The sequence below is a fragment of the Haliotis rubra genome, unplaced genomic scaffold (genome assembly GCF_003918875.1).
Source record: "Haliotis rubra isolate DU_JTF1 unplaced genomic scaffold, ASM391887v1 Scf83, whole genome shotgun sequence".
NCBI classification, from domain to species: Eukaryota; Metazoa; Mollusca; class Gastropoda; order Lepetellida; family Haliotidae; genus Haliotis; species Haliotis rubra.
In genome coordinates, this window is record NW_025767557.1 from 2,081,323 (window position 1) to 2,109,215 (window position 27,893).

The following is a 27,893-nucleotide window of genomic DNA, read 5'->3' on the forward strand; positions in this document are numbered from 1 at the left end:
CTGCAGAATTCCGGGAATTTCATAAGCCCAAGGGTCATTTTTGTGAATCGTCTAAATCCGTTGACAATTGCATGAATGTGCTTCAGCAGATTTAAAGTTTTTTAATGGTTGCTGTTTTCATGATATTGTCATTTCTGAGCCAGTTTTAAAGGTCTAAAATGCCTAAATATCAGGAGCTTCGGCTAGTTCGGCTTTTCTCAAAACTTCATTCTAATCCCTGTGGATGACAGGATGTGCCATTTACACACAAGGACATTCATCATGTTTACAGACACATACGTTTTTCACAAAGTATCAAAATTTTGAGCTCTATCGTTTTAACACATCCTGAACTTATGAAAATGAAAGTGTATGTTACGGTCAATAGAAAACATAACTGAGTCACAAGCATCTGCTCTTGTCTGGAGCCAGTTTCGGCAACAATGGCATGATCCAGAAAATGTTGATCCCACGGATGTCTGAAAATCTGTCACTTCTATATAAACAACAAGTAGTGCTGTCACTTGCGTCTGACATGTGGCATCGACCTCGCACGTCTGACATGTGGCATCAACCTCGCATGTCTGACATGTGGCATCAACCTCGCACGTCTGACAAGTGTCCCAGAATCCTTGACACATCCAACACAACCAGCAACAGCCATCTTTATCAACTGTAGGCCAGACGGAAGTTCCTCTCCTGCTCTTTACGTTGTAAGTCCATCTGCTTACCAATGTCCTCCACTCGACGACTCAAAGTCACTGAAAATAAACACATCATATAAACATATTTTGTGGAATAATACTGAGTGCACCATAAAACACATATAGAGGAAGAGAGTGAGTGAGTTTATTTTTACGCCGCTTTTAGCATTATTCCAGCAATATCACAGCAAAGGACACCAGAAATGGGCTTTACTCAAGGTACTTATGTGGGAATCAAACCCTGGTCTCCAGAATGACAGTGAACGTTTTAACCACTAGGCTACCACACCACCTCTTTTGAATAAGTAAATTTAGCAGATTTTACACCAATACTGTAAGGTCATGTTGATGAACTCCAGAGAGGCATGTTTACTTACCTGTGTTTCTGTCTATCCACAGTAGCGAATCCATGTGGGCGTTCAGGATCTTGGTGATCTGCTGCGTCTAAACACACACAAAACATCAACAAGTGCCAGATATCCATGTTAAAATGGTGGCATGAGCACTGTAAAACCGATCTAGGCTTGTACAAGCAGTTACACACAGCACATGTACATCGTTAGTAAGTGTAAAAATCATGAATGAGATGTTACACCCCATCTCACTTGTAGGTGAGGTGGGGTGAAATTGAGTTTAACGTCGTGCTTGAGAATATTTCGCTCATATGACGACGTGCATGCGTGTGTATGTGTATGTGCGGCTCCTTGTACTAGCCCAGACTTAAGCTGGTTTTATAGTGCTAGCCCACTGAGATACCATGCCGCAGTGAAGCATGAATACCCCACTCAGACACATTATACTGACTCCGAGCCGACCAGTCCTTGTTGTACCCATTAATGCCGAGCGCCAGACAGGGACCAATAAGTACCATATTTTAACGTCTTTTGGTATGACGCGGTCGGGGATCGAACCCGCGACCTTCTGCTCTCTGGGCGGACGCTCTAACCACTACACCACGGAGGTCGTCATCTCACTTGTACATTTCAAACAGAAATCACAATGATGTAATCAGGGATTGGGATAGAGAACTTTGACAATGGGCCATGTTCAGGATTACTAGCCATTTTCTGAATTTAGAATGGGCCACTGCCCTTGTATCAATAGTAAATTTCAAAATTTTAATGGGCCATTTTTTGTTCTAATGTGCAAAGTGAAGCATGGCCCCTGCCTTTCTCAATCCCAGTGTAATACACATATTTTCATACTTGCATCCAGAGGTCATGTCAAGAGAGTGAGTTAGTAGGTGTGTGGTTTAAAACTGTATTGTACTTGTGTGGACATGTTCCAGCAACTGACGCACATGCCAGCATGTCATTAAATACATGCAATAACCTTGGTAAAGTGTTGTGATTTTTAGTGATTGAGTGAGTCTGGTTCAACACTGAACCTAACAATTTCTCAGTTAAATCATGGCACATAGGCATGAAGTAGGTGTTACTGTATCAGAATCATTCTTTTCACAAATACACATTTCTCAAATCCTTACATTGGTTGCCTATTCAACAGAGAATCAACTTCAAACTTCTCTGCATCACTTTCAGCTGTCTCCACAATCAAGCTCCAGAATACATCACAGAATACATTCCATCAAGCTCACTCCGGTCCCAGAATCAGCACCTACAAGTTCCCAAATTCCACCTAGTTTCGTATGGGAAAAGGGCTTTCTCCTATGTTGCACCATCTCTTTGGAACTCTTTACCTTTAGAAATCAAATTATGTGAATCTCTCTCAACCTTCATGTCAAAAGTTAAAACTCACCTGTTTCAAAGTGCCTATGACTGACTCTTTTACACAATTCTTTTCAGTGCATTGAGCATTCATAAGTGTGTGGACATTTGCGCTTTATAAGTGACATTATTATTATTATTATTTGACTGATGATTGGTATGTGTAACATCAGTCGCCTCACCGGGTCTTGGGCGTCGGTCTTTGAGTTGGAGGAGTTGAGACGATCAATGATCTCCGTGAGGTCCTGCCCCATCCTCTTCAACTGGGCATCCAGACTTTCTGCCAGCTGATACCTGCAACACAACTTCACCACGTCAATATTTCCACTCCTTGTAGGTTTACAGTGTTTAAATGAGTGAGTATGGTTTTACACCGCTTTTAGCAATATTCCAGCAATATCACAGTGGGGAACACCAGAAATGGGCTTCACACATTGTACCCATGTAGGGAATTGAACCTGCGTCTCCAGTGTGACTAGCAGACGCTTTAACTATTAGGCTAACCCCACTGCCTATCTAATGAAAGGTCCACACTCTGTGACTGACTCAAGTATGTTCGGGACTTTAACACTGTCACTGATTCACATGTGTTCATGCTGTAGACCTTGTGACTGACTCACGTGTGCAAGTGTAGGGGACTTGTGACAAGTGACTCCTGTGTGAGCTGACCCTGTGCAGCCTGTGACTGATTCAAGTGCGTGCAAGTTTGTGCAGCGGACCCTGTGACTGACTCCGCTGTGACTCCGCGTGCAAGTGCAGCAAGTGACTCCATGTGTGCTTGTGCAGCTGACCCTGTGACTCACGTGTGCACTCCATGTGCTTGTGCAGCGGACCCTGTGACTGACTCCGTGTGCAAGTGCAGCGGACCCTGCAAGTTCAGCGGACCCTGTGTGACAGCTGACTCCACGTGTGCCAGCTGACCCTGTGACTGACTCCACGTGTGCTTGTGCAGCTGACCCTGTGACTGACTCACGTGTGTGCAAGTGCAGCTGACCTCCACGTGACTGACTGACTCACGTGTGCTTGTGCAGCGGACCCTGTGACTGACACATATGTGCAAGTGCAGCAGACCCTGTGACTGACTCACGTGTGCAAGTGCAGCGGACCCTGTGACTGACTCACGTGTGCTTGTGCAGCTGACCCTGTGACTGACTCACGTGTGTTCGCGCTCCAGGTCTGCATGCTGCTGGTAGCTGATGGGTGGAAGGAGGTCCAGGGTCTTCTCCAGGGGATCCAGGAGTTCCTCCAACTCTCGCTGCTGGGCGTGGATGAAGTCCAGCTCATGGTCCAACTTCTGCTGGTCAGTCTTCACTCTCTCGACCTCCTTGTTCAGTGAAACAATCTACACAACACAAAAATGATAGCTGACAAAGATGTTTCTCCAATGCAATCAGATCAGAACTAACTCCTACAGGCCCAGAAACTGAGACTGCTGAATCCATCTCTTCACCACACCCAGTGAATCCCAACCCAATTCCCACCATTTTACATCACACCCAGTGAATCCCAACCCAATTCCCACCATTCTCCAACACACCCAGTGAATCCCAACCCACCATTCTCCATCACACCCAGTGAATCCCAACCCACCATTCTCCATCACATCCAGTGAATCCCATCCCACCATTCTCCCACCATTCTCCACATCCAGTGAATCCCAACCCACCATTCTCCATCCACCCAGTGAATCCCACCATTCTCCATCACACCCAGTGAATCCCATCCACCATTCTCCATCACACCCAGTGAATCCCAACCCACCTTCTCCACCATTCTCCATCACACCCAGTGAATCCCATCCCACCATTCTCCATCACACACCAGTGAATCCCATCCCACCATTCTCCATCACACCCAGTGAATCCCAACCCACCATTCTCCATCACACCCAGTGAATCCCATCCCACCATTCTCCATCACACCCAGTGAATCCCATCCCACCATTCTCCATCACACCCAGTGAATCCATCCCACCATTCTCCATCACACCCAGTGAATCCCATCCCACCATTCTCCATCACACCCAGTGAATCCCATCCCACCATTCTCCATCACACCCAGTGAATCCCATCCCACCATTCTCCATCACACCCAGTGAATCCCACCCCCACCATCTCAACCAGTGAATCCCATCACACCCAGTGAATCCCACCCACCATTCTCCATCACACCCAGTGAATCCCATCCCACCATTCTCCATCACACCCAGTGAATCCCATCCCACCATTCTCCATCACACCCAGTGAATCCCATCCCACCATTCTCCATCACACCCAGTGAATCCCATCCCACCATTCTCCATCACACCCAGTTCTCCACCATTCTCCATCACACCAGTGAATCCCATCCACCACCATTCTCCATCACACCCAGTGAATCCCAACCCACCATTCTCCATCACACCCAGTGAATCCCATCCACCATTCTCCATCACACCCAGTGAATCCTGACCCACCATTCTCCATCACACCCAGTGAATCCCATCCCACCATTCTCCATCACACCCAGTGAATCCCACCCACCATTCTCCCACCCAGTTCTTCCCACCATTCTCCATCACACCCAGTGAATCCCATCTTCCCACCATTCTCCATCACACCCAGTGAATCCCATCTCACCATTCTCCATCACACCCAGTGAATCCCATCCCACCATTCTCCATCACACCCAGTAAATCCTGACCCACCATTCTCCATCACACCCAGTAAATCCTGACCCACCATTCTCCATCACACCCAGTGAATCCCAACCCACCATTCTCCATCACACCCAGTGAATCCCATCCCCACCATTCTCCATCACACCCAGTGAATCCCATCTTCCCACCATTCTTCATCACACCCAGTGAATCCCATCCCACCATTCTCCATCACACCCAGTGAATCCCATCCCACCATTCTCCATCACACCCAGTGAATCCCATCCCACCATTCTCCATCACACCCAGTGAATCCCGACCCACCTTCTCTCCGTTCTCCATCACAAGTCGGTCCCAGGCGTTGACCTGTGTGGCCTGCTGGAGGAAGATCTTCTCCTGGTCCTCCAGTTCTGCTGTCCACTTGTTGATGTTATCTTCCAGCTGCCTGTATGTCATCTGCTTCCCTGCACTCAGTGCTGTTGTCGTGATGGTACTGCAGACACAACGATTTCATGGAAAAAATCTGAACTAAGGACCATCCCATGACATATATACCAACATTAGGAGAAATGTTTACCAAGTTCACAGTCTTCTTCAGGTATTAACTGTTCAATATATCAGATCGATCAAAATTAAGTGTGTAAAAGTGTGTTTCTCTTCACTGACTGACTGAGTTTGGTTTTACGCTGCTTTTAGCAATATTCCAGCAATATCACGGCAGGGGACACCAGAAATGGGCTTCACTCATTGTACCCATGTGGGGATTCAAACCCGGGTCTTCGGCGTGACGAGCCAACGCTTTAACCATTAGACTACCCCACTGCCCTGTTTCTCTTTGACAGTACTTGAATACTACTTAAACAATATTTCAGCTATTCCACAGCATGTCAGCTTAACATGGGAGGAAGGTCAAGAGATCCAAATCTGACATTTACCAGATTGGATGCACTCACAAGAATGGGTATGGTGCTGACAGAGTGAGTGAGTGAGTTTAGTTCTATGCCGCTTTCTGGAATATTCCAGCAATATCACGGCAGGGGACACCAGAAATGGGCTCAAATTGTACTCATGTGGGGAATCCAACCCGGGTCTTTGGCGTGATGAGCGAACGCTTTAACCACCACCCTGACAGACCAAGAAACATAACCAAGGTGAATGGTAATGCAAATCCACAATCATAGGTGTTTGAGCATACTCAAGGGACACAACTGTGTACAACACAGCACCTGAGATGACTGGGCCACTTGAGCACAGGCATTGTACTGACTGGCCAAGAAAACAGTCAGTGATAACCTATATCTGAGGTGAGGTGAAATTGGGTTTAACGTCATGCTTGAGAATATTTCGCTCATATGATGACGTGCATGCGTATGTATGTGTATGTGCGGCTGCTTGTACCAGCCCAGACTTAAGCTGGTTTTATAGTGCTAGCCCACTGAGAAGCATGAATATCCCACTCAGACACATTATACTGACTCCGAGCCGACCGGTCCTTGTTGTACCCATTAATGCCGAACGCCAGGCAGGGACCAACAAGTACCATATCTTAACGTCTTTTGGTATGACGCGGTCCGGGCGGACACTCTAACCACTACACCACGGAGGCGGTTGATAGCCTATATTTGAACTCACAATCAGAGGTTTCAGGTAGGCCCAAGGGACAGAACTCTGCATAGTGAATTGCAGCTCCTTACAGCATTGCTAGACATGTCCAATTGTGCCTCCTGCACTTCATTAGGAGATTACTACACAGCAGAAACATGAGCCTTACCTTGCAGCTGGCTGTCCTGTAGTGGATGCTGTGCCGAAGGAACCAAGGCCAAAACCTGTTGGTGCTGTTGTTGCTGCAGTAGACGTCCCAAGTTTCAGAGCCAGGTTTAAACCAGTGCTGGCTGTTGTTGAAGTTGCCTGGTGGACAGAATGTCATGTAGAAACTGTAAGGTATTTCAGTTATATTACGGGAGGTCAGCTGAATAAGGGAGGTAAGCCTGCAGTGACACATGAATATCGCTTTATAATGCTTAGCAATATTCCAGCAACATCAAAGAAGGGACGCCAAAAATGGGCTTCACGCATTTGTACCCATTTGGGGAATCAATCGCGGGTCTTTGGCGTGACAAGCGAACGCTTTGAGGACTAGGTTAACCCAAATTGTCCCAGAAGTGATAAGGGTCTCCGATGTTATCATCTTGCATTCATGAGTAAGGTGCTGACAAACCAAAAATACATCAGCTTGCAGGGATGGGGATAGAGAACTTTGACAGTGGGCCATTTTCAGGATTATTAGCCATTTTCTGAATTTAGAATGGGCCACTGCCCTTGTATCAATAGTAAACTTCAAAATTTTAATGGGCCATTTATTATTCTAATGTGCAAAATGGCCCATGGCCCCTGCCTTTCCCAATCCCTGGCTTGAATCTTGGGTTTGAATCCAAGATGACAGGTTTCTGGCAAAGCGTAAACGCAGCAAATTGTAGTGCCATATAAATCTACCCCCTCCCATATCCTCCAGAACCAAGACTGACTGAATTAGGATCAACCTGGTATCAAATAGGTACGGTCTTACACACCATAGAGAACTATTCGTGCCATAGCAATGTACTCACAGGATGAGCTATACCCATTGTGCTTATGTGGGGAATCAAACATGGTGTGTCAAGGTAAGACAAGGCAACGCCTCAATCATAGGGCTACCAAAACCACCCATGAAAATAATTTTCTAAGTGAATTACAGTTAAGGATATGGAAACTTTCCTTACATTTTGCCTGAAGATTTAAATCATTACAAGAAGATTTATTTGCTAATCTGTTGAATACCGCACTTACTAATATTCCAGCACCACCAGACCTAACTATCTGCCAAGTTTGGTGAAGAAATATTTAAAGTTTTAAAGTTCTGCTCCGGAAAACTCCAACAACACCAATTTCAGTCAAAGTCAACCTTGTTGCCATGGGAACGCCAAAAATATTATAATCAGAAATCCAAAACTACCAAAAGGCACCAGTTTACCACCAGACCTAACTATCTGCCAAGTTTGGTGAAGAAATATTGAACGGTTTAAAAGTTCTACTCCGGAAAAGACAAATGTGCACGGACGCACAGACGGAGTGCATTTTGATAACGCGTTGTGGGGGATAACAATATACATTCTTAAACCCAAGAAGGCTGCTTTTGTCCTGTAATACTTATAATATCGTTATCAATTTCTGCATAATGTAAACTTGCTCACCAAGCATCGCCACAATGGCCTGTACCCTCGCATTTTCACAGACATACTGTTTGGGAAATTTTGTGTGTGCTATTTTTGGCCTGTTAGGTAATCAGTCACATTTATTCTGGTAAAATCCACCCCCCAAATTATTACAAAAAATTTCTCCTTCATAAATCTATTCATGCTTACTTTGACATTTCAGTATCAGCAAAGTTTTTTTTACCATAGTCATAAACATAATTACCTCTCTTTGACAAAAGGACTTCCTTTTTTGCTCTGCACATTGCTGCCACTGTCTATATCAGTGGACCAGTAGAGTTTTTCCAGGCCAGCTTAAAACAATGCTTCATTCATTCATGTTTCAAATCACTCACTCACTTCATAACTGTGGACTGCGGCATCAATGCCAGTCACTCACTCACTCTATGATGCTAGAACTGGGAATACCTGTCCCCAGACTGTGCATGTTCGTGTAATAAAGCACCTGTTACCTGTATTCCAGTAGTGAGTCCTCCAGGAGTGAGTCCTCCAGGAGTGAGTCCTGTAGTAGTCCCTGTTGCAGGTGTTGCTAAGCTGAATCCAGTTGAAGCAGCTGTTGTTGCTGCTGCTGCTGTTCCCAGCTTTAGACCAACTCCACTAAGATTGAAACCACCTGGGGCTACAAACATAACACTTGTGATGACTTAATCTGTCATATATAAAACATTTCTCATTCAAGGAACTATCACTCTGGGAAACATAATTAAACATAATAAAGATAGTTTAACATAAAAGTGGGATCTATCACTTTGCGTTTGTTGGTTAACGTCGCACTCAGCAATATTACAGCCATATGGCCTCTATCAATGAATAATGGAGTCTGAACCAGACAATCCAGTGACCAACATCATGAGCACCAATCTACACAACTGGGATACGATGACGTGTCAACCAAGTCAGAGAACCCGACTACCTGATCCTGTTAGTTGCCTCTTACGACAAAAATGGGTTGCTAAAGACCGATTCTAAGTCAAACAGTAACAAACCTGTAGTAGCAGTAGTTGCCGGTTTGGCTGCTGCAGTTGTTGTCGTAGTTCCTGTCAGGTTGAAGCTTCCACCAAGTCCGGCACCCAGTGCCCCAGTACCAATACTCCCTACAACAGCTGTAGGCTTGGGTGCCTGGGCTGTAGTTGCTGCTGTTGAAGGACCGGTTGAACCGAATGTGAACCCTCCTGTTCCAAGACCGAACCCAGTTGCAGCTGCTGTAGTTGCCGCTGCAGTGGCAGCAGGTGTTGTCCCTACTGCTGGGATGCCAGTTGCAACTGGAAGAAACACAAACATTGTATCCTTTGTATCAAAACACCCTGGGATACAAATTAACCAGGAACTTTCACTAGCCTCAACAGTGATAACATAGCATTATAGCTGGAAGAAACACAAACATTGTATCCTTTGTATCAAAACACCCTGGGAAACAAATTAACCTGGAACATACACTAGCCCCAACAGTGATAACATACCAATATTGCTGGAAGAAACACAAACATTGTATCCTTTGTATCAAAACACCCTGGGAAACAAATTAACCAGGAACTTTCACTAGCCCCAACAGTGATAACATAGCAATATTGCTGGAAGAAATACAAACATTGTATCCTTTGTATCAAAACACCCTGGGAAACAAATTAACCAGGAACTTTCACTAGCCCCAACAGTGATAACATACCAATATAGCTGGAAGAAACACAAACATTGTATCCTTTGTATCAAAACACTCCGGGATGGAAATTAACCAGGAACTTCCACTAGCCCCAACAGTGATAACATACCAATATTGCTGGAAGAAACACAAACATTGTATCATTTGTATCAAAACACCCTGGGATACAAATTAACCAGGAACTTTCACTAGCCTCAACAGTGATAACATAGCAATATAGCTGGAAGAAACACAAACATTGTATCCTTTGTATCAAAACACCCTGGGATACAAATTAACCAGGAACTTTCACTAGCCTCAACAGTGATAACATAGCAATATAGCTGGAAGAAACACAAACATTGTATCCTTTGTATCAGCACACAATCCTGGGATGCAAATTAACCATGAACATACACTAGCCCCAGATAACATATAGCAATTACCCCCCAAATGTTTGCAATTCTGCTAGCTCTTCGGACATCTTTGAAATTTAAGAAACTCCACCAGACTTGTGCTATTTCTATCCCTTACACCATTGTTGGTCTAAATTATTCCACTGTAGAATATGTCCCCAGGACCCCAAGCATCTATAAAGGGGTGACAAGGGTTGGGTGCTCACACTGTGATCCTCCTAACTTGTCAGTCATGACAAGCATAGGGTATTTGGGACCAGTTTACAACAGGGTTTAACTAGACAAGACATTTCCATAGACAGTACAACTAAAACATACAAAGGAAACAGTGAGTGAGAGAGTATGATTTTACGCCGCTCTTAAAATATTCCAGCAATACCACAGTGGGGGACAATAAAATGGGCTTTACACATTGTACCCATATGGGGAATCAAACCCAGGTCTTCAGTGTGATGAGTGGACACTTAAACCACTAGGCTACCCCACCGCCCTGACAGAGAAAACAGATTCATACGGTCATAATGGCAAAAACTGTCATTATTTTTTATCATCTATCTAAAAACGACTGCTGTAATCACAGGGGTGGAAATAACCCATTGCCCTACGCCCAAGTCCAGTGTTTTTTCTGTCGGGCAAGCAAATTTGTATATCACACTGTACCGGTGTCCAGTTGACTTTCCATTATTAATTATGTTGTTTATTTAAAAAATCAACAAGAAAACGTCCGGTATAGTGGAAAAATTATCAGGGCAAGTGATTTTACATGTGCCACTGTACCGGAGTACACTAGCAATTTTAAAGTTATTTTCAACCCTGAATCAGAGTAACGTACCTGCTGTGGGTTTCCCGAAGCTGAAACCAGATGTTGCTGTGGTGGCTGTTTGTCCCAAATTAAATCCCCCTGTCGTTGGCGCTGTTGTTGCACCTGGTGTTGCAGTTGCACCTCCAAAACTAAAACCTCCAGCAGTACTAGCAGATTGTGTTGTACTAGCAGGTGTTCCTACACCGAATCCTCCAGTCTGTTGGGGAGCTGCTGCAGTTTGTGCTGTTGGTGCTGTTGCTCCAAAATTGAACCCTCCAGCAGGAGCCGGAGCTGCAGGTGTTGTTCCTGCTGCTGCTGTAGTCTGAGCAGCCCCAAAAGAGAAGCCACCCGGTGCTGTAGTCGTCTGTCCACCAGTGCCACCAAAAGCAAATCCACCAGCAGGATTAGCAGCGGCAGGTGCTTGTGTTGGGGTTCCACCAAATGAAAATCCTGCCCCTGTTGCAGCAGAAGTTGCGGGAGTTCCAAACGCACCCCCTGCAACTGGAGTGCTTGTTGGGGCACCAAAGGTGAAACCACCTACTGGGGCTGCAGAGGATGTTGTTGTTGGGGTGCCAAAGGAAAACCCACCAGATGGTCCTCCTTCAGTAGTAGCCCCAAAGGTGAACCCTGAAAGAAGCTCAGTGTTAGTTTTCCTTCAATTTAAGTTACAAAAAATAATGGCAAACAACATACAGTCTTCACAATTCATGTCATAAATCAGGGTCTTGTTTCAAAACTAGACACTTTATCAGACACCATTAGACATTCTTCTCACTTTTGTAAAGGGTATCAAGACAAAAATACTACAAACAGATCAATTTTGTAGCATGAAAAAATGAATGTAAAACTAATGTAAGCATTAGTTAAACTTAACTGTTTACAGATCAGAAGTACCACACATCAAAAGACGTTGTTTATTGTAATCGTGTTAAAATATTATTAAAGTACAGTGGACTCTGTCAATACCGGCATCTGTAAACACCGGCACTCTGTCTACATCGGCACAAAGTTTCAGTCCCGGCAGAAATGCACGTTATTATCATTTAGAAACTTCTGTAAACATCGGCATCTGTCTATTCAGGATATCGGCATTGTTTTTCAGTCCCAACGAACAAGTTGTTATGAAAATGAATCTGTGAAAACCGGCACATGAAAGACGGCGTAACCCTTTGATGCAATTAGGTCCAAATGATGTAACAACACAATTCGCTGTGACTCGAGATTATTCAGAAACGGGAAGTGTTAATCAGTATCTTGTTAATCAGTGAGTGGTACGTAACACTTACCCTGAGTAATTAATACATGTAGTGGGCAGTTTGACTGTATAAACAAGCAAGTGTTTACATTTTGTTGATTCGCGGGTTTTGACTCTCGAGATTATTCAGAAACGGGAAGTGTCAATCAGTTTCTTGTTAATTAGTGAGTGGCACGTGTCACTTACATAGAGGCTTAATCGCTTGATGGCGGTATCGTTCAAAGCTCTGAACATCAACAATATCACTGTACTCTTGCCGAGAGTATTTTCACATTTGTAAGAAGCGATTTTATTGGATAAAGATTGGTTTCTAACGACGCTTTTTCACTACACTCTGCTTATAAGGCTCGTGATTGGTCAAAATCAGACACGTGACCTAAGCAGCCAATCATATTATGGAAATGGATACCGTCCTCGCAAACGAAAAATTATGGAACATATTGGACATATCGTGCTAGGTTACGGCCTATGACATAAATGCTTCAAGCATATATTTTCACATTAAGCATCGTGCCCGGGCGTCAAGACGGAGGCGGTGAAAGCCGAGATGTATAACTTGTCAGTGACTTGACTTACATTGCATGATCGCACAAAAGTATGGAAATAGTAATTTTATATGTACGTTTGACAACTTTTATGAATGTTATTGTTGATTTCAATTTATTTAATGATTTCCTCGATGTTTGAAACATCGTTACTTTGCTCTTTGACAATGCTATTGTAGACCCGCTGCCGAAGCATAAACAAGAATCGTTGTTTTCAATAACATTGCGAAAAATAGTTTATAATTTTAATTAGCGCAGGCGTCATAAGCGGACCTAGCTAAACCGGCACTCTGTCAAAACCGGCATTTTTATTTGGTCCCGACTGATGCCGGTATTGACAGAGTACACTGTATACAACTTGACTTAACCTAATTTGAGAATGCTGTTAGCAGAACCATAACATTTATTTTACAGCCTTAGTATGTACAAAACATGATCTGCATGTACACTGTCACTTACCGTCAAACACTTTAGCTCTGAATACATCGCAATATCTATCAAAATACAATTTATTTGCCAATACACAGCCATAGTAAATATATCTCAATACAGGTAAAATTATAAACATTCTTACTTTCACATGCATATTCCTGTGTTGTTCTACAGAAGTGTTGTACCCTAGCATCAGTCAACAAATGATGTACATGATCATTTACTACTTTTGCCTAAAAGTAAAACGTAAGTATGTTTTCTTACCACCTGTTTTATTCTGATTACCACCAAACATTTTGTGTTCTGTGGCAAAGACTTCAGATATACCAGTATTGGGAAATTGACTAAAGTAGTATAGGGAATGGGGGTTCTGTGACAGGCCGATTAAGAGCGTCATTATATATCTATTCCGCTTCCAGCCCCCAGTATAAATTAACGATTTCGAGCAGAGACACCATTCGATGCACATCCCAGACCCCTATAGGAGCCTTAACATCTGTAGGGTACCATGAGTTTCGGCAACCCCAGGCGGGAACGAGGACTGCAATACGTCCCCAAGCCGCAGACGGTGCCACCAGTTCCCAGTGAATAGGGATTCTGTGACAGGCCGACTAAGAGTGTTATTATATACCAATTCCGCTTCGAGCAGAGACACCATTCAATGCACAGCCCATGCACCTCTACGTTTTCAAGCAGAGACACCATTCGATGTTCAACCCATGCACCTCTACGTTTTCAAGCAGAGACATCGTTCGATGTACACCACATCACCACACGAGCCTCCCCAAGCATTCATAGAAGTCCTGGACGGGGAGCACAGTTGGCTCTGCAGCGGGCAATACGCTGCCGGCAGACGTCTCACTAGTGGCTGCGTCTGTGCGGGGGGTCGGCGCTTTCTCTCCAGGGGCTGTATTCCATATTTTGCGTAGTCGATTGGAACCGATGCCGAATCGTTGTCTAGTTTCTTGTGCTGGGACTTTTCCACGCATCTTGCGAATCTCCTCCACCTGGTCTTGCGATAGTTGTCTTTTGGGAGGCATTTGGTTGTGCAGTATATCCACATTCGCAAAATATTGTCTATATGGGAATCTAGGGCACACTAGACATACGGGGGTACACTAGACAGAACCTAGAAGTTTGCTTGTTTTGCTAAGTATTGCTAAGTATTGCTAAGCATTGCTAAGCATTTGCTAAGTATTGCTAAGTATTGCTAAGCATTTGATAAGCATTGCTAGGAGTTTCCTGGGAAAGGTTGGGATTCCTTGGGAGGATTGGGATTCCTGGGAGGATTGGGATTACTGGGAGAGGATTGGGATTCCTAGGAGAGGATTGGGATTCCCATATAGGCATATAGGAAGTATGGGTATATATATGACTAGGAAAAAAACAACCATGCCACCAAAAAGAGATTTACCTTCGGATAAGATCCAAGAAATACGCTCCCTTCGAGGGGTGCTCCCAGCAAATGAGGTTAAAAAGCGCTTCGGTATTGGGTCCACAAGACTCTACGACATATGGAGAGATCCGATCGAAGAACCAGAAGTATCGTTGCCAGGCGACAACCAACAAGTATCGTTGCCGGTCGACGAACCACAACAGGTGACTCGGGATAGTTCGAAAGTAACAATACCTGGTAGTACGTTACCAACCATCCAGGACTTCTACGATCGCCTGGGGAGTCTCGAGACTCATGTGGAGCAAACCGCGAATACATCATCGAATTTGTTGGTTGACATCCTGTCGAGGTTGGACAAGGATGATGACAATGATGAAGTCCTGGAGGAAATAGAAGAGGAACAAGAAGACACCCGTCTGGGTATCCAGAAGGTGCGGGAGATGGTAGAATCAGCCCAAAGGTTGACCTATGTTTCGATAGCTGCCGTATTACTCTGGAAGGTCATCCACAAGACCTGGAAGCATAGCAAACCAGTTTCCCCAGCAACACCCAAACCCCAAACCCCCCGGACCCCTTTCACATGTAGTAACATTCATTTAGACATTTGACTCCGCATAAGGTATACACCATGTGGCCCGTGGGAACTCATTATTGTAAATGGGTATTGCTCGGCAAGCCCACAACCTGCGGCAAACGCTGTATGACTGAATATTGCCACTCGCATGCCCACTGTGTGAGAAAGGGTCATGTCAATTATGTTTGCAAAGTATGCGGCATAGGGGTCAAAGGACATTATGGGTTGTGCAAAGACCATGGAAGGGACGTAGTTCGAAACCAACTTATTTACGATAAGAAGAAAGACTACCTCAACGAACGTAACCGGCTGCTCAGGACGAAAGTTTAAGGGGCGCTTCATATTTTTTGAAGGCTGACGGGATTATCTGCACATTGAAAACGCCCTATTAGACATGTGCCTCCGCATATGGTATACACCATGACTACTGTCGTCGAACTCAAAGCTCTCACCAAAAGTCGTGGACTGACGGGTTATTCCCGCCTTAGGAAACCCCAACTGCTCACCTTGCTCGATATGAAATATACCAAGCCCCCTACCATGCGAGACCTCAAACTCCGTGCTAAAGAACGGGGATTGAAGGGTTATTCTCGCATGAGAAGAGCCGAGCTGATCACCTTGCTGGAAGACACCAGGCCAGTCGAGTTGAGATTTGTGCAGACGAGAGCGCGCCGTGGGTAAGTATCTCGGGGTTGGATAATGACGGTTGATTCCAATATCGATACCGGTACAGTCAAACCCCCCATCGCTAGTAAACTCCGCGAAGAACTAGGCGACTTGAAAAGCATCAAGTACCAACTAACGATGAAAATGGAGCTCCAAAAACAGAATACGGACGGCAGTACTGAGTACGTTGCACCTTATTTCAGAGGCAAACAGGAAGCCCTGACCCAACCAGAATTGATTGAATCCTCCATCGACGCATCGTTGCAAAAAATACAAGAGTCGTTGGAGAGATATACCCACCTGGGCTCTGGATGGGTGGTAGACAAAATCAACACCATTTATCTCGACATAGCGAACTACATGCCGCTCAAAGGTGGGACGCACATACCGGTGCCCAAGCATTTCAAGGCTAAAAAGGCCCTCGTTAACCCCAAACCCCAAGGCGATGATGTTAACGATTACTGTGCGGTGGTGGCGGTCATAACTGCTACGCATGAACCAAGGGGTAATCCGGGCAGGCGTTCCAGCTATCCATCGATCGAAGAATCCAGGTTCGACTTCACGGGTGTAGAACGCTTAACACCCATCTCCTACTGGGCGCAATTCGAAAAGCAGAACAAGGTGGCCGTCAATGTGTTCGCCACCGAAGGCGACAAAAACCATCGTGCATAGGATAAGCCCTGTGGATGATAAAACCGTCGCGTGAAACCAATATATTCCTCATCGAAAAAGCGGCCAGTATCACTACACGGCAATAAAAAATCTGAGCCGGCTGTTGCACGATCAATCGATGCACAGAGAAAAGAAACACTTCTGCGAACGATGTCTGCACGGTTTTACGCGAGCCGACCTGCTGCAAGCACACCAGGGGGATTGCCTAGGTGTAGGAGAGACGGCGATCCGAATTGACATGCCTAAGGAAGGCGACAACATCTTGAAATTCACCAACCACAAACATCAGATGCCTGTGCCTTACATGATCTACGCAGACTTCGAAGCCCTCATCAAACAGGTCGACCACGACGTGCCCAACACTGAGCAAAGTTTTACGTGCAAAACCCAAGAACACCAAGCCTGCGGGTTCGGGTACGTGATCGTCCGATGTGATGGGCAAACGAATGCTCCAGTCATCTACCGAGGTCCTGGCGCGGCGAGCGATTCCTGATGTGTTTGCAACAGGAAGAGAAAATCATCAGGAAAAGGCTGTACACCGCTGCCCCCATGCGCATGACGCGGAAGGACCAAGTCGCTCACAAGCGTGCTGAGAATTGCCACATATGTCAGGGGCTGTTGAATGGGGATGTTGTGAGAGATCACTGCCACATCACCGGCCGGTACCGAGGTGCCGCCCATAACGCGTGCAATCTCCAGCTTAGAATCAACCCCAAAACAATCAACATCCCCGTGGTCTTCCACAATCTGAGAGGGTACGATGCCCACCTGATCATGCAGGCCATCTCAAAGGTCGATGGTGATATCAAGTGCATCCCCAACAACATGGAAAAATACATCTCGTTCTCGCTCAACGGTCTGAGATTCATTGACAGTGCTCAGTTCCTCCTGTCATCGCTCGATAGTTTGGTCAAAGCCAATGACACCTTCCCCATCACTGGTCGATACACCAATGCCGGTGACTTCGCCCCTGCTGATGAGGAAGGGTGTGTACCCATACGAGTACATGGATGATTGGTCTAAGTTCGATGAGACCCGATTACCTCCCATCGACCGGTTTTACAGCAACCTGACTGAATCCCATATCTCCCAGGACGATTACGACCACTCGCAGAACGTGTGGGAGAAACTGGGATGTAAGAATCTAGGTGACTACCACGACCTGTACTTGAGAACGGACGTGCTCCTGCTAGCCGATGTGTTTGAGACGTTTAGGAGGACGTGTTTGAAACAGTATCAACTCGACCCTGCATGGTACTACACCAGCCCGGTCTATCGTGGGATGCGCTGCTGAAAAACCCGGAGTTAAGCTGGAATTGCTCACGGATTACGACATGCACCTGTTCATCGAGAAAGGCTTACGAGGTGGGATTTCCATGGCCGCCAAACGGTACGCAAAAGCCAACAATACGTACGTGGAAGGCTACGACTCTAGCAAACCCACCAATCATCTCCTCTACCTAGACGCCAACAACCTGTACGGCTGGGCTATGAGTCAGTCTCTGCCCTACGGGTGGGTTTGAGTGGTTGGACGATGAGATCGATATCACGAGCATCGCGCGGATTCGGGAAGGGTTACATCCTCGAAGTGGATCTGGAGTATCGAGGCATTGCACGCTGCTCACAACAGCTACCCGCTGGCCCCCGAACGGTTGATGGTCTGCCGAGACTGGATGTCCGACTATCAGCGGGACTTGTTGGGTGAGAACACCCTGGCTCGGGTGGAAAAACTCGTCCCGAACTTGATGAACAAGACCAAGTATGTCGTGCACTATCGCAACCTGCAGCTGTACCTATCGTTGGGTATGAAACTGACCAAAATTCATAGGGTGCTGAAGTTTGACCAAAGTCCTTGGATGGAGCCTTACATCAGAATGAACACAGACCTGCGAAAGCTGGCCACCAGTGACTTCGAGAAGAACTTGTATAAGCTCATGAACAACTCGGTGTTTGGTAAGACGATGGAGAACTTGAGAAAACGGGTGACGGTCAAACTCGTGCGATCACACCAGGAGGAAAAACTCAGGAAACTGATCGCTAGCCCGGCCTTCAACCGAAGCAAGCTATTCGATAACGACTTGGCGGCGCTGCACATGAACAAAGTCACATCAAGCTCAACCGACCCGTCTCGTACGGGATGAGCATTCTCGACCTGTCCAAACATCTCATGTATGATTTCTACTACAACCGGCTCAAGAAGCAATACGGTGATCGATGTGGGCTGCTGTACACGGACACAGATTCCTTGTTGCTAGATATACACACCGAGGATGTGTATGAGGACATGGCAAAACACATACACCTGTACGACACCAGCGATTACCCCAAGGACCATGCCCTACACAACACGATCAACAAAAGGTCCTTGGCAAGATGAAGGATCTTGCGCTGGCACACCCATCGCCGAATCGTCGGCTTGAGGCCTAAGATGTACTCCATCTTGAAAGCTGACAAGGGTGAGATCCGAAAGGCAAAGGGGTCAAGAAATACGTGGTGAAACAACACATCAAGCACGTCCTCTTCAAACAAGCTCTGTTCAAGAATAAGACGTTCAAACACCGAATGAATGCGTTGAGAAGCGACAAACACAACATCTACGGCATCACCCTCAACAAGACGTCGCTGTCGCCCATGGACACCAAGCGGTGGATCGCCGCCGACGGCGCCACGACTTCGCTGCACGGGCACACGCCATAAACCACTGAGCTGTTGGCCTGGGCTGTGCATTGAATGGTGTCTCTGCTCGAAGCGGAATTGGTATATAATAACACTCTTAGTCGGCCTGTCACAGAATCCCTATTCACTGGGAACTGGTGGCACCGTCTGCGGCTTGGGGACGTATTGCAGTCCTCGTTCCCGCCTGGGGTTGCCGAAACTCATGGTACCCTACAGATGTTAAGGCTCCTATAGGGGTCTGGGATGTGCATCGAATGGTGTCTCTGCTCGAAATCGTTAATTTATACTGGGGGCTGGAAGCGGAATAGATATATAATGACGCTCTTAATCGGCCTGTCACAGAACCCCCATTCCCTATACTACTACTAATATAACTTCCTTCATCAGGTTCAAACACTTTTCACAGCACAAATTTTAGAAAAACATTCATGAACCTGTGACAGCAATTGCAATCTACAAACTTTTATGGAAACAAATTAACCAGGAACTTTCACTAGCCCCAACAGTGATAACATAGCAATATAGCTGGAAGAAATACAAACATTGTATCCTTTGTATCAAAACACCCTGGGAAACAAATTAACCAGGAACTTTCACTAGCCCCAACAGTGATAACATAGCAATATAGCTGGAAGAAACACAAACATTGTATCCTTTGTATCAAAACACCCTGGGAAACAAATTAACCAGGAACTTTCACTAGCCCCAACAGTGATAACATAGCAATAAAGCTGGAAGAAACACAAACATTGTATCCTTTGTATCAAAACATCCTCTGGGAAACAAATTAACCAGGAACTTTCACTAGCCTCAACAGTGATAACATACGAATATAGCTGGAAGAAATACAAACATTGTATCCTTTGTATCAAAACACCCTGGGAAACAAATTAACCAGGAACTTCAACTAGCCTCAACAGTGATAACATAGCAATATAGCTGGAAGAAACACAAACATTGTATCCTTTGTATCAAAACACCCTGGGAAACAAATTAACCAGGAACTTTCACTAGCCCCAACAGTGATAACATAGCAATATAGCTGGAAGAAACACAAACATTGTATCCTTTGTATCAAAACACCCTGGGAAACAAATTAACCAGGAACTTTCACTAGCCCCAACAGTGATAACATACCAATATTGCTGGAAGAAACACAAACATTGTATCCTTTGTATCAAAACACCCTGGGATACAAATTAACCAGGAACTTTCACTAGCCTCAACAGTGATAACATACCAATATAGCTGGAAGAAACACAAACATTGTATCCTTTGTATCAAAACACCCTGGGAAACAAATTAACCAGGAACTTTCACTAGCCCCAACAGTGATAACATAGCAATATAGCTGGAAGAAACACAAACATTGTATCCTTTGTATCAAAACACCCTGGGAAACAAATTAACCAGGAACTTTCACTAGCCCCAACAGTGATAACATAGCAATATAGCTGGAAGAAATACAAACATTGTATCCTTTGTATCAGCACACAATCCTGGGATGCAAATTAACCATGAACATACACTAGCCCCAGATAACATATAGCAATTACCCCCCAAATGTTTGCAATTCTGCTAGCTCTTCGGACATCTTTGAAATTTAAGAAACTCCACCAGACTTGTGCTATTTCCATCCCTTACACCATTGTTGGTCTAAATTATTCCACTGTAGAATATGTCCCCAGGACCCCAAGCATCTATAAAGGGGTGACAAGGGTTAGGTGCTCACACTGTGATCCTCCTAACTTGTCTGTCATGACAAGCATAGGGTATTTGGGACCAGTTTACAACAGGGTTTAACTAGACAAGACATTTCCATAGACAGTACAACTAAAACATACAAAGGAAACAGTGAGTGAGAGAGTATGATTTTACGCCGCTCTTAAAATATTCCAGCAATACCACAGTGGGGGACAATAAAATGGGCTTTACACATTGTACCCATATGGGGAATCAAACCCAGGTCTTCAGTGTGATGAGTGGACACTTAAACCACTAGGCTACCCCACCGCCCTGACAGAGAAAACAGATTCATACGGTCATAATGGCAAAAACTGTCATTATTTTTTATCATCTATCTAAAAACGACTGCTGTAATCACAGGGGTGGAAATAACCCATTGCCCGAGACCCGAGTCCAGTGTTTTTTTCTGTCGGGCAAGCAAATTTGTATATCACACTGTACCGGTGTCCAGTTGACTTTCCAATATTAAGTATGTTGTTTATTTAAAAAATCAACAAGAAAATGTCCGGTATAGTGGATAAATTATCAGGGCAAGTGATTTTACATGTGCCACTGTACCGGAGTACACTAGCAACTTTAAAGTTATTTCCAACCCTGAATCAGAGTAACGTACCTGCTGTGGGTTTCCCGAAGCTGAAACCAGAAGTTGCTGTGGTGGCTGTTTGTCCCAAATTAAATCCCCCTGTCGTTGGCGCTGCTGTTGCACCTGGTGTTGCAGTTGCACCTCCAAAACTAAAACCTCCAGCAGTACTAGCAGATTGTGTTGTACTAGCAGGTGTTCCTACACCAAATCCTCCAGTCTGTGGGGGAGCTGCTGCAGTTTGTGCTGTTGGTGCTGTTGCTCCAAAATTGAACCCTCCAGCAGGAGCCGGAGCTGCAGGTGTTGTTCCTGCTGCTGCTGTAGTCTGAGCAGCCCCAAAAGAGAAGCCACCCGGTGCTGTAGTCGTCTGTCCACCAGTGCCACCAAAAGCAAATCCACCAGCAGGATTAGCAGCGCAGGTGCTTGTGTTGGGGTTCCACCAAATGAAAATCCTGCCCCTGTTGCAGCAGAAGTTATGGGGGAGTTCCAAACGCACCCCTGCAACTGGAGTGCTTGTTGGGGCACCAAAGGTGAAACCACCTACTGGGGCTGCAGAGGATGTTGTTGTTGGGGTGCCAAAGGAAAACCCACCAGATGGTCCTCCTTCAGTAGTAGCCCCAAAGGTGAACCCTGAAAGAAGCTCAGTGTTAGTTTTCCTTCAATTTAAGTTACAAAAAATAATGGCAAACAACATACAGTCTTCACAATTCATGTCATAAATCAGGGTCTTGTTTCAAAACTAGACACTTTATCAGACACCATTAGACATTCTTCTCACTTTTGTAAAGGGTATCAAGACAAAAATACTACAAACAGATCAATTTTGTAGCATGAAAAAATGAATGTAAAACTAATGTAAGCATTAGTTAAACTTAACTGTTTACAGATCAGAAGTACCACACATCAAAAGACGTTGTTTATTGTAATCGTGTTAAAATATTATTAAAGTATACAACTTGATTTAACCTAATTTGAGAATGCTGTTAGCAGAACCATAACATTTATTTTACAGCCTTAGTATGTACAAAACATGATCTGCATGTACACTGTCACTTACTGTCAAACACTTTAGCTCTGAATACATCGCAATATCTATCAAAATACAATTTATTTGCCAATACACAGCCATAGTAAATATATCTCAATACTGGTAAAATTATAAACATTCTTACTTTCACATGCATATTCCTGTGTTGTTCTACAGAAGTGTTGTACCCTAGCATCAGTCAACAATGATGTACATGATCATTTACTACTTTTGCCTAAAAGTATAATGTAAGTATGTTTTCTTACCACCTGTTTTATTCTGATTACCACCAAACATTTTGTGTTCTGTGGCAAAGACTTCAGATATACCAGTTCAAATATCACAACCTGAAAACCAAGAAAACAAGCAGTATTAACAGGCAGTTTAACAGAAGCCCATCATTCTAACAGTAGACAATGGTAGAGGACGTAACGTGTACACGAGGCGTTCCCCCGTTACATGTACAAGTGACTACCTAAAACAAAGTGAGAGGAGGTCACTCATTTGCGTGACAACCTGATCACAGACAGGGAAATTCTGCATGTGACACTAAAATGCATCTAAAAGTGTTATTTATGAAAACAATTAAACAATTTTTTTAATTTGCTACAGTCATTGAAAGTTGTTCAAAAGGTTCATTGATGGTGAAAATCAAGTAACTTGTGTTCTTTGTGTAAGAGACATGCTTTTCTATGCCAGATAAAATGCAGATTTCCGGCCAGCTGCAAACATTGGGAAATTGACTAATATAACTTCCTTCATCAGGTTCAAACACTTTTCACAGCACAAATTTTAGAAAAACATTCATGAACCTGTGACAGCAATTGCAATCTACAAACTTTTATGCTCTTCATTTCCTCCCTGAAATCTCAGGGTACATGTCGTAAGTGGCATATACACAGGCTTGAAGGCACAAATGAAGATTAAAATTATACATATATCAGGTGATGTTGAGTTGGTGGATGTGAATGAATGAATGAATGAATGAATGAATGAATGAATGAATGAATGAAAAGAGATAAGTCTTCGAATGAGTTAGAAAAGAGTCTTTTGTTGAACAATTTCTTATTTCCAGTGGTAGAGCATTCCAAAGTTTCACACATCTAAGATCTTTGTTTCAGTTTCAGGAACTTGAAGCAGTTTATCTTAAAGCTCTTGTTGGTTAGTTGGATGTGGTTGTTGTTAAGCAAGAATATCAATATTCCAGCAATACCACAGTAGGGGACACCAGAAATGGGCTTAACACATTTTAACCATGTCGGGAATCAAACCTAGTTCTTCAGCTTGACGAACGAAACACATGATTTTATTTGAGGATCAAGGTCATTTTGCCAGCTTGAAACTAAGTCAGGTTAACATGCAGCCAATTTACCATGGGAACATGAGACTTGTGTTTGTGTACCAAGGTATCAGCACCTGATTGTGTAACGATGCATGTGCATAGTAGTAATTTTCTCGGTGCGATTATACAAGACGTTCGCCACCTAATTATGTAACTAATTCTCCACCATGTAATGATGTTTACTTTATTCCACCAATAATCCTTTCCTCTGATACTCAATGGGTTAGGGTTGGGGTTGGGAACATATCCTATAGCGATTCCATTTTCTCTGAGAAACTAGAAACTCGATAAAAAATGTATAGATTTTGACTAAAATAACACTATATCAACTTCTTAATATATCCCAAAGCGGGCTGAATTCAATGTTCTGGTGATTTTGACGATTACATTGCTCTGGATATATCGGGGGAGTATGTGTGCAATCGGAGTGCATAAGCAGTTTCATCGGTAGGGAGAGAGTCCAGTCGGTGTCATGAGAAGTTTTATTGACAATGGAAATCCAGAAGTTAAGTTATATAAAATGCAAAGAAACATCAATATTATTTACCTGAGATTGTGGAAAGAGTTCCTTCCGTTCCCCCAACCCTAAACCTAATTCTAAACCTAACCCTAACTTAAATTTTGGACTTTTAGTCATTTTGTGAGTTCTCTAGTAATTGTTGTCTTAAGTTTTGTTAATAAATTTAGCATATTTATAAATATTATTTGGGATGGGGGAATGGGAGGAACTCTTACCGAGATTGTTAATACCACATCAGATGCAAAATCAATTGCCTATATAACAAAATATAGCAAGCAAAATTTCAGTAAGATCAGTCGTCTGCTAGTCACAGGCAATATATAAATAGGAAGCCACGTGATCACAACACTCCCTCACAGTGCGGAGCGAAAAGAATGGCTCATCGTCGAAAACCCATACAAAATACCCAGATGTGGAGAGCGGCAACAGTTTCGCCGATACGATGTCATCCACACTATTTTTTTTGCATGAAATAGATGAATATATCCTTTATCACTCAAGGTTAGTAAAATAAAAACTACACATGACATTACTGACTGACTGACTGAGTTTGGTTTTATATCACAACCTGAAAACCAAGAAAACAAGCAGTATTAACAGGCAGTTTAACAGAAGCCCATCATTCTAACAGTAGACAATGGTAGAGGACGTAACGTGTACACGAGGCGTTCCCCCGTTACATGTACAAGTGACTACCTAAAAACAAAGTGAGAGGAGGTCACTCATTTGCGTGACAACCTGATCACAGACAGGGAAATTCTGCATGTGACACTAAAATGCATCTAAAAGTGTTATTTATGAAAACAATTAAACAATTTTTTTAATTTGCTACAGTCATTGAAAGTTGTTCAAAAGGTTCATTGATGGTGAAAATCAAGTAACTTGTGTTCTTTGTGTAAGAGACATGCTTTTCTATGCCAGATAAAATGCAGATTTCCGGCCAGCTGCAAACATTGGGAAATTGACTAATATAACTTCCTTCATCAGGTTCAAACACTTTTCACAGCACAAATTTTAGAAAAACATTCATGAACCTGTGACAGCAATTGCAATCTACAAACTTTTATGCTCTTCATTTCCTCCCTGAAATCTCAGGGTACATGTCGTAAGTGGCATATACACAGGCTTGAAGGCACAAATGAAGATTAAAATTATACATATATCAGGTGATGTTGAGTTGGTGGATGTGAATGAATGAATGAATGAATGAATGAATGAATGAATGAATGAATGAAAAGAGATAAGTCTTCGAATGAGTTAGAAAAGAGTCTTTTGTTGAACAATTTCTTATTTCCAGTGGTAGAGCATTCCAAAGTTTCACACATCTAAGATCTTTGTTTCAGTTTCAGGAACTTGAAGCAGTTTATCTTAAAGCTCTTGTTGGTTAGTTGGATGTGGTTGTTGTTAAGCAAGAATATCAATATTCCAGCAATACCACAGTAGGGGACACCAGAAATGGGCTTAACACATTTTAACCATGTCGGGAATCAAACCTAGTTCTTCAGCTTGACGAACAAAACACATGATTTTATTTGAGGATCAAGGTCATTTTGCCAGCTTGAAACTAAGTCAGGTTAACATGCAGCCAATTTACCATGGGAACATGAGACTTGTGTTTGTGTACCAAGGTATCAGCACCTGATTGTGTAACGATGCATGTGCATAGTAGTAATTTTCTCGGTGCGATTATACAAGACGGTCGCCACCTAATTATGTAACTAATTCTCCACCATGTAATGATGTTTACTTTATTCCACCAATAATCCTTTCCTCTGATACTCAATGGGTTAGGGTTGGGGTTGGGAACATATCCTATAGCGATTCCATTTTCTCTGAGAAACTAGAAACTTGATAAAAAATGTATAGATTTTGACTAAAATAACACTATATCAACTTCTTAATATATCCCAAAGCAAGCTGAATTCAATGTTCTGGTGATTTTGACGATTACATTGCTCTGGCTATATCGGGGGAGTATGTGTGCAATCGGAGTGCATAAGCAGTTTCATCGGTAGGGAGAGAGTCCAGTCGGTGTCATGAGAAGTTTTATTGACAATGGAAATCCAGAAGTTAAGTTATATAAAATGCAAAGAAACATCAATATTATTTACCTGAGATTGTGGAAAGAGTTCCTTCCGTTCCCCCAACCCTAAACCTAATTCTAAACCTAACCCTAACTTAAATTTTGGACTTTTAGTCATTTTGTGAGTTCTCTAGTAATTGTTGTCTTAAGTTTTGTTAATAAATTTAGCATATTTATAAATATTATTTGGGATGGGGGAATGGGAGGAACTCTTACCGAGATTGTTAATACCACATCAGATGCAAAATCAATTGCCTATATAACAAAAATATAGCAAGCAAAATTTCAGTAAGATCAGTCGTCTGCTAGTCACAGGCAATATATAAATAGGAAGCCACGTGATCACAACACTCCCTCACAGTGCGGAGCGAAAAGAATGGCTCATCGTCGAAAACCCATACAAAATACCCAGATGTGGAGAGCGGCAACAGTTTCGCCGATACGATGTCATCCACACTATTTTTTTTGCATGAAATAGATGAATATATCCTTTATCACTCAAGGTTAGTAAAATAAAAACTACACATGACATTACTGACTGACTGACTGAGTTTGGTTTTACGCCGCTTTTAGCAATATTCCAGCAACATCACGGCAGGGGGACACCAGAAATGGGCTTCACACATTGTGCCCATGTGGGGATTCGAACCCGGGTCTTCGGTGTGACGAGCCAAATACATGACATTAAGATAAAAAATACGTTTTTGTCTTACATCGTCGAAAACCCCTGACACCGGGATATATGTAGCTAAACCATACCCAACCTCACAACTAGCCTAAAGCAATGTACAGGGATGCCCCTCCTAAAGTTTGTGAATGTGTATCTAGATATGCAACCTAAAGAGGCACCAAAGGTTAAAGATATAGTTTAGTTAATCAAAGACGTACATACGTCTTTGAGTTAACCTACCCAAACCATAACACATCTATTACAAAGGACTGTAGAGAAGTTCTTAGTTATACTAGGTTAAACTCGTCTAAACCAGTAGACGCAGTGTGAAGCACAACGAACAGGTAAACTGATGGCAAGAACAGATCTGGCTCATTCTGGGTCTCAGTTTTCATTCAAAATTAACCTGTCAGTATTCGTTATTAATAAAATTCTAAAATGACATTTACCTCTCAAGTTATGCCTCGCTGCGACTAAAAATACATGATACCGTTCGAAAATTTCATGTGTTCGCTTTCGTTTCGCGCACAGGAAATGACAGTCAGACGGCAAG

The 27,893-nt window shown here is 43.6% G+C and overlaps 1 protein-coding gene across 1 annotated transcript; it reads right to left on the reverse strand.

Annotated features, from left to right (window-relative positions):
* Window positions 1-112: 112 nt before the first annotated feature.
* LOC124262289 (nuclear pore glycoprotein p62-like) lies at window positions 113-27,893 on the reverse strand. Its single transcript, XM_046696775.1, has 15 exons — window positions 27,790-27,893; window positions 22,992-23,072; window positions 22,195-22,328; window positions 21,732-22,065; window positions 15,038-15,125; window positions 13,653-13,732; window positions 11,187-11,783; window positions 9,286-9,561; window positions 8,752-8,918; window positions 6,820-6,956; window positions 5,373-5,541; window positions 3,568-3,752; window positions 2,593-2,704; window positions 1,061-1,127; window positions 113-740 (listed from the first exon to the last, which is right to left on the reverse strand). Exons 2-15 carry the CDS (start codon window positions 23,020-23,022, stop codon window positions 649-651), a joined length of 2,469 nt encoding a protein of 822 aa, XP_046552731.1. The 5' UTR covers window positions 23,023-23,072; window positions 27,790-27,893; the 3' UTR covers window positions 113-648.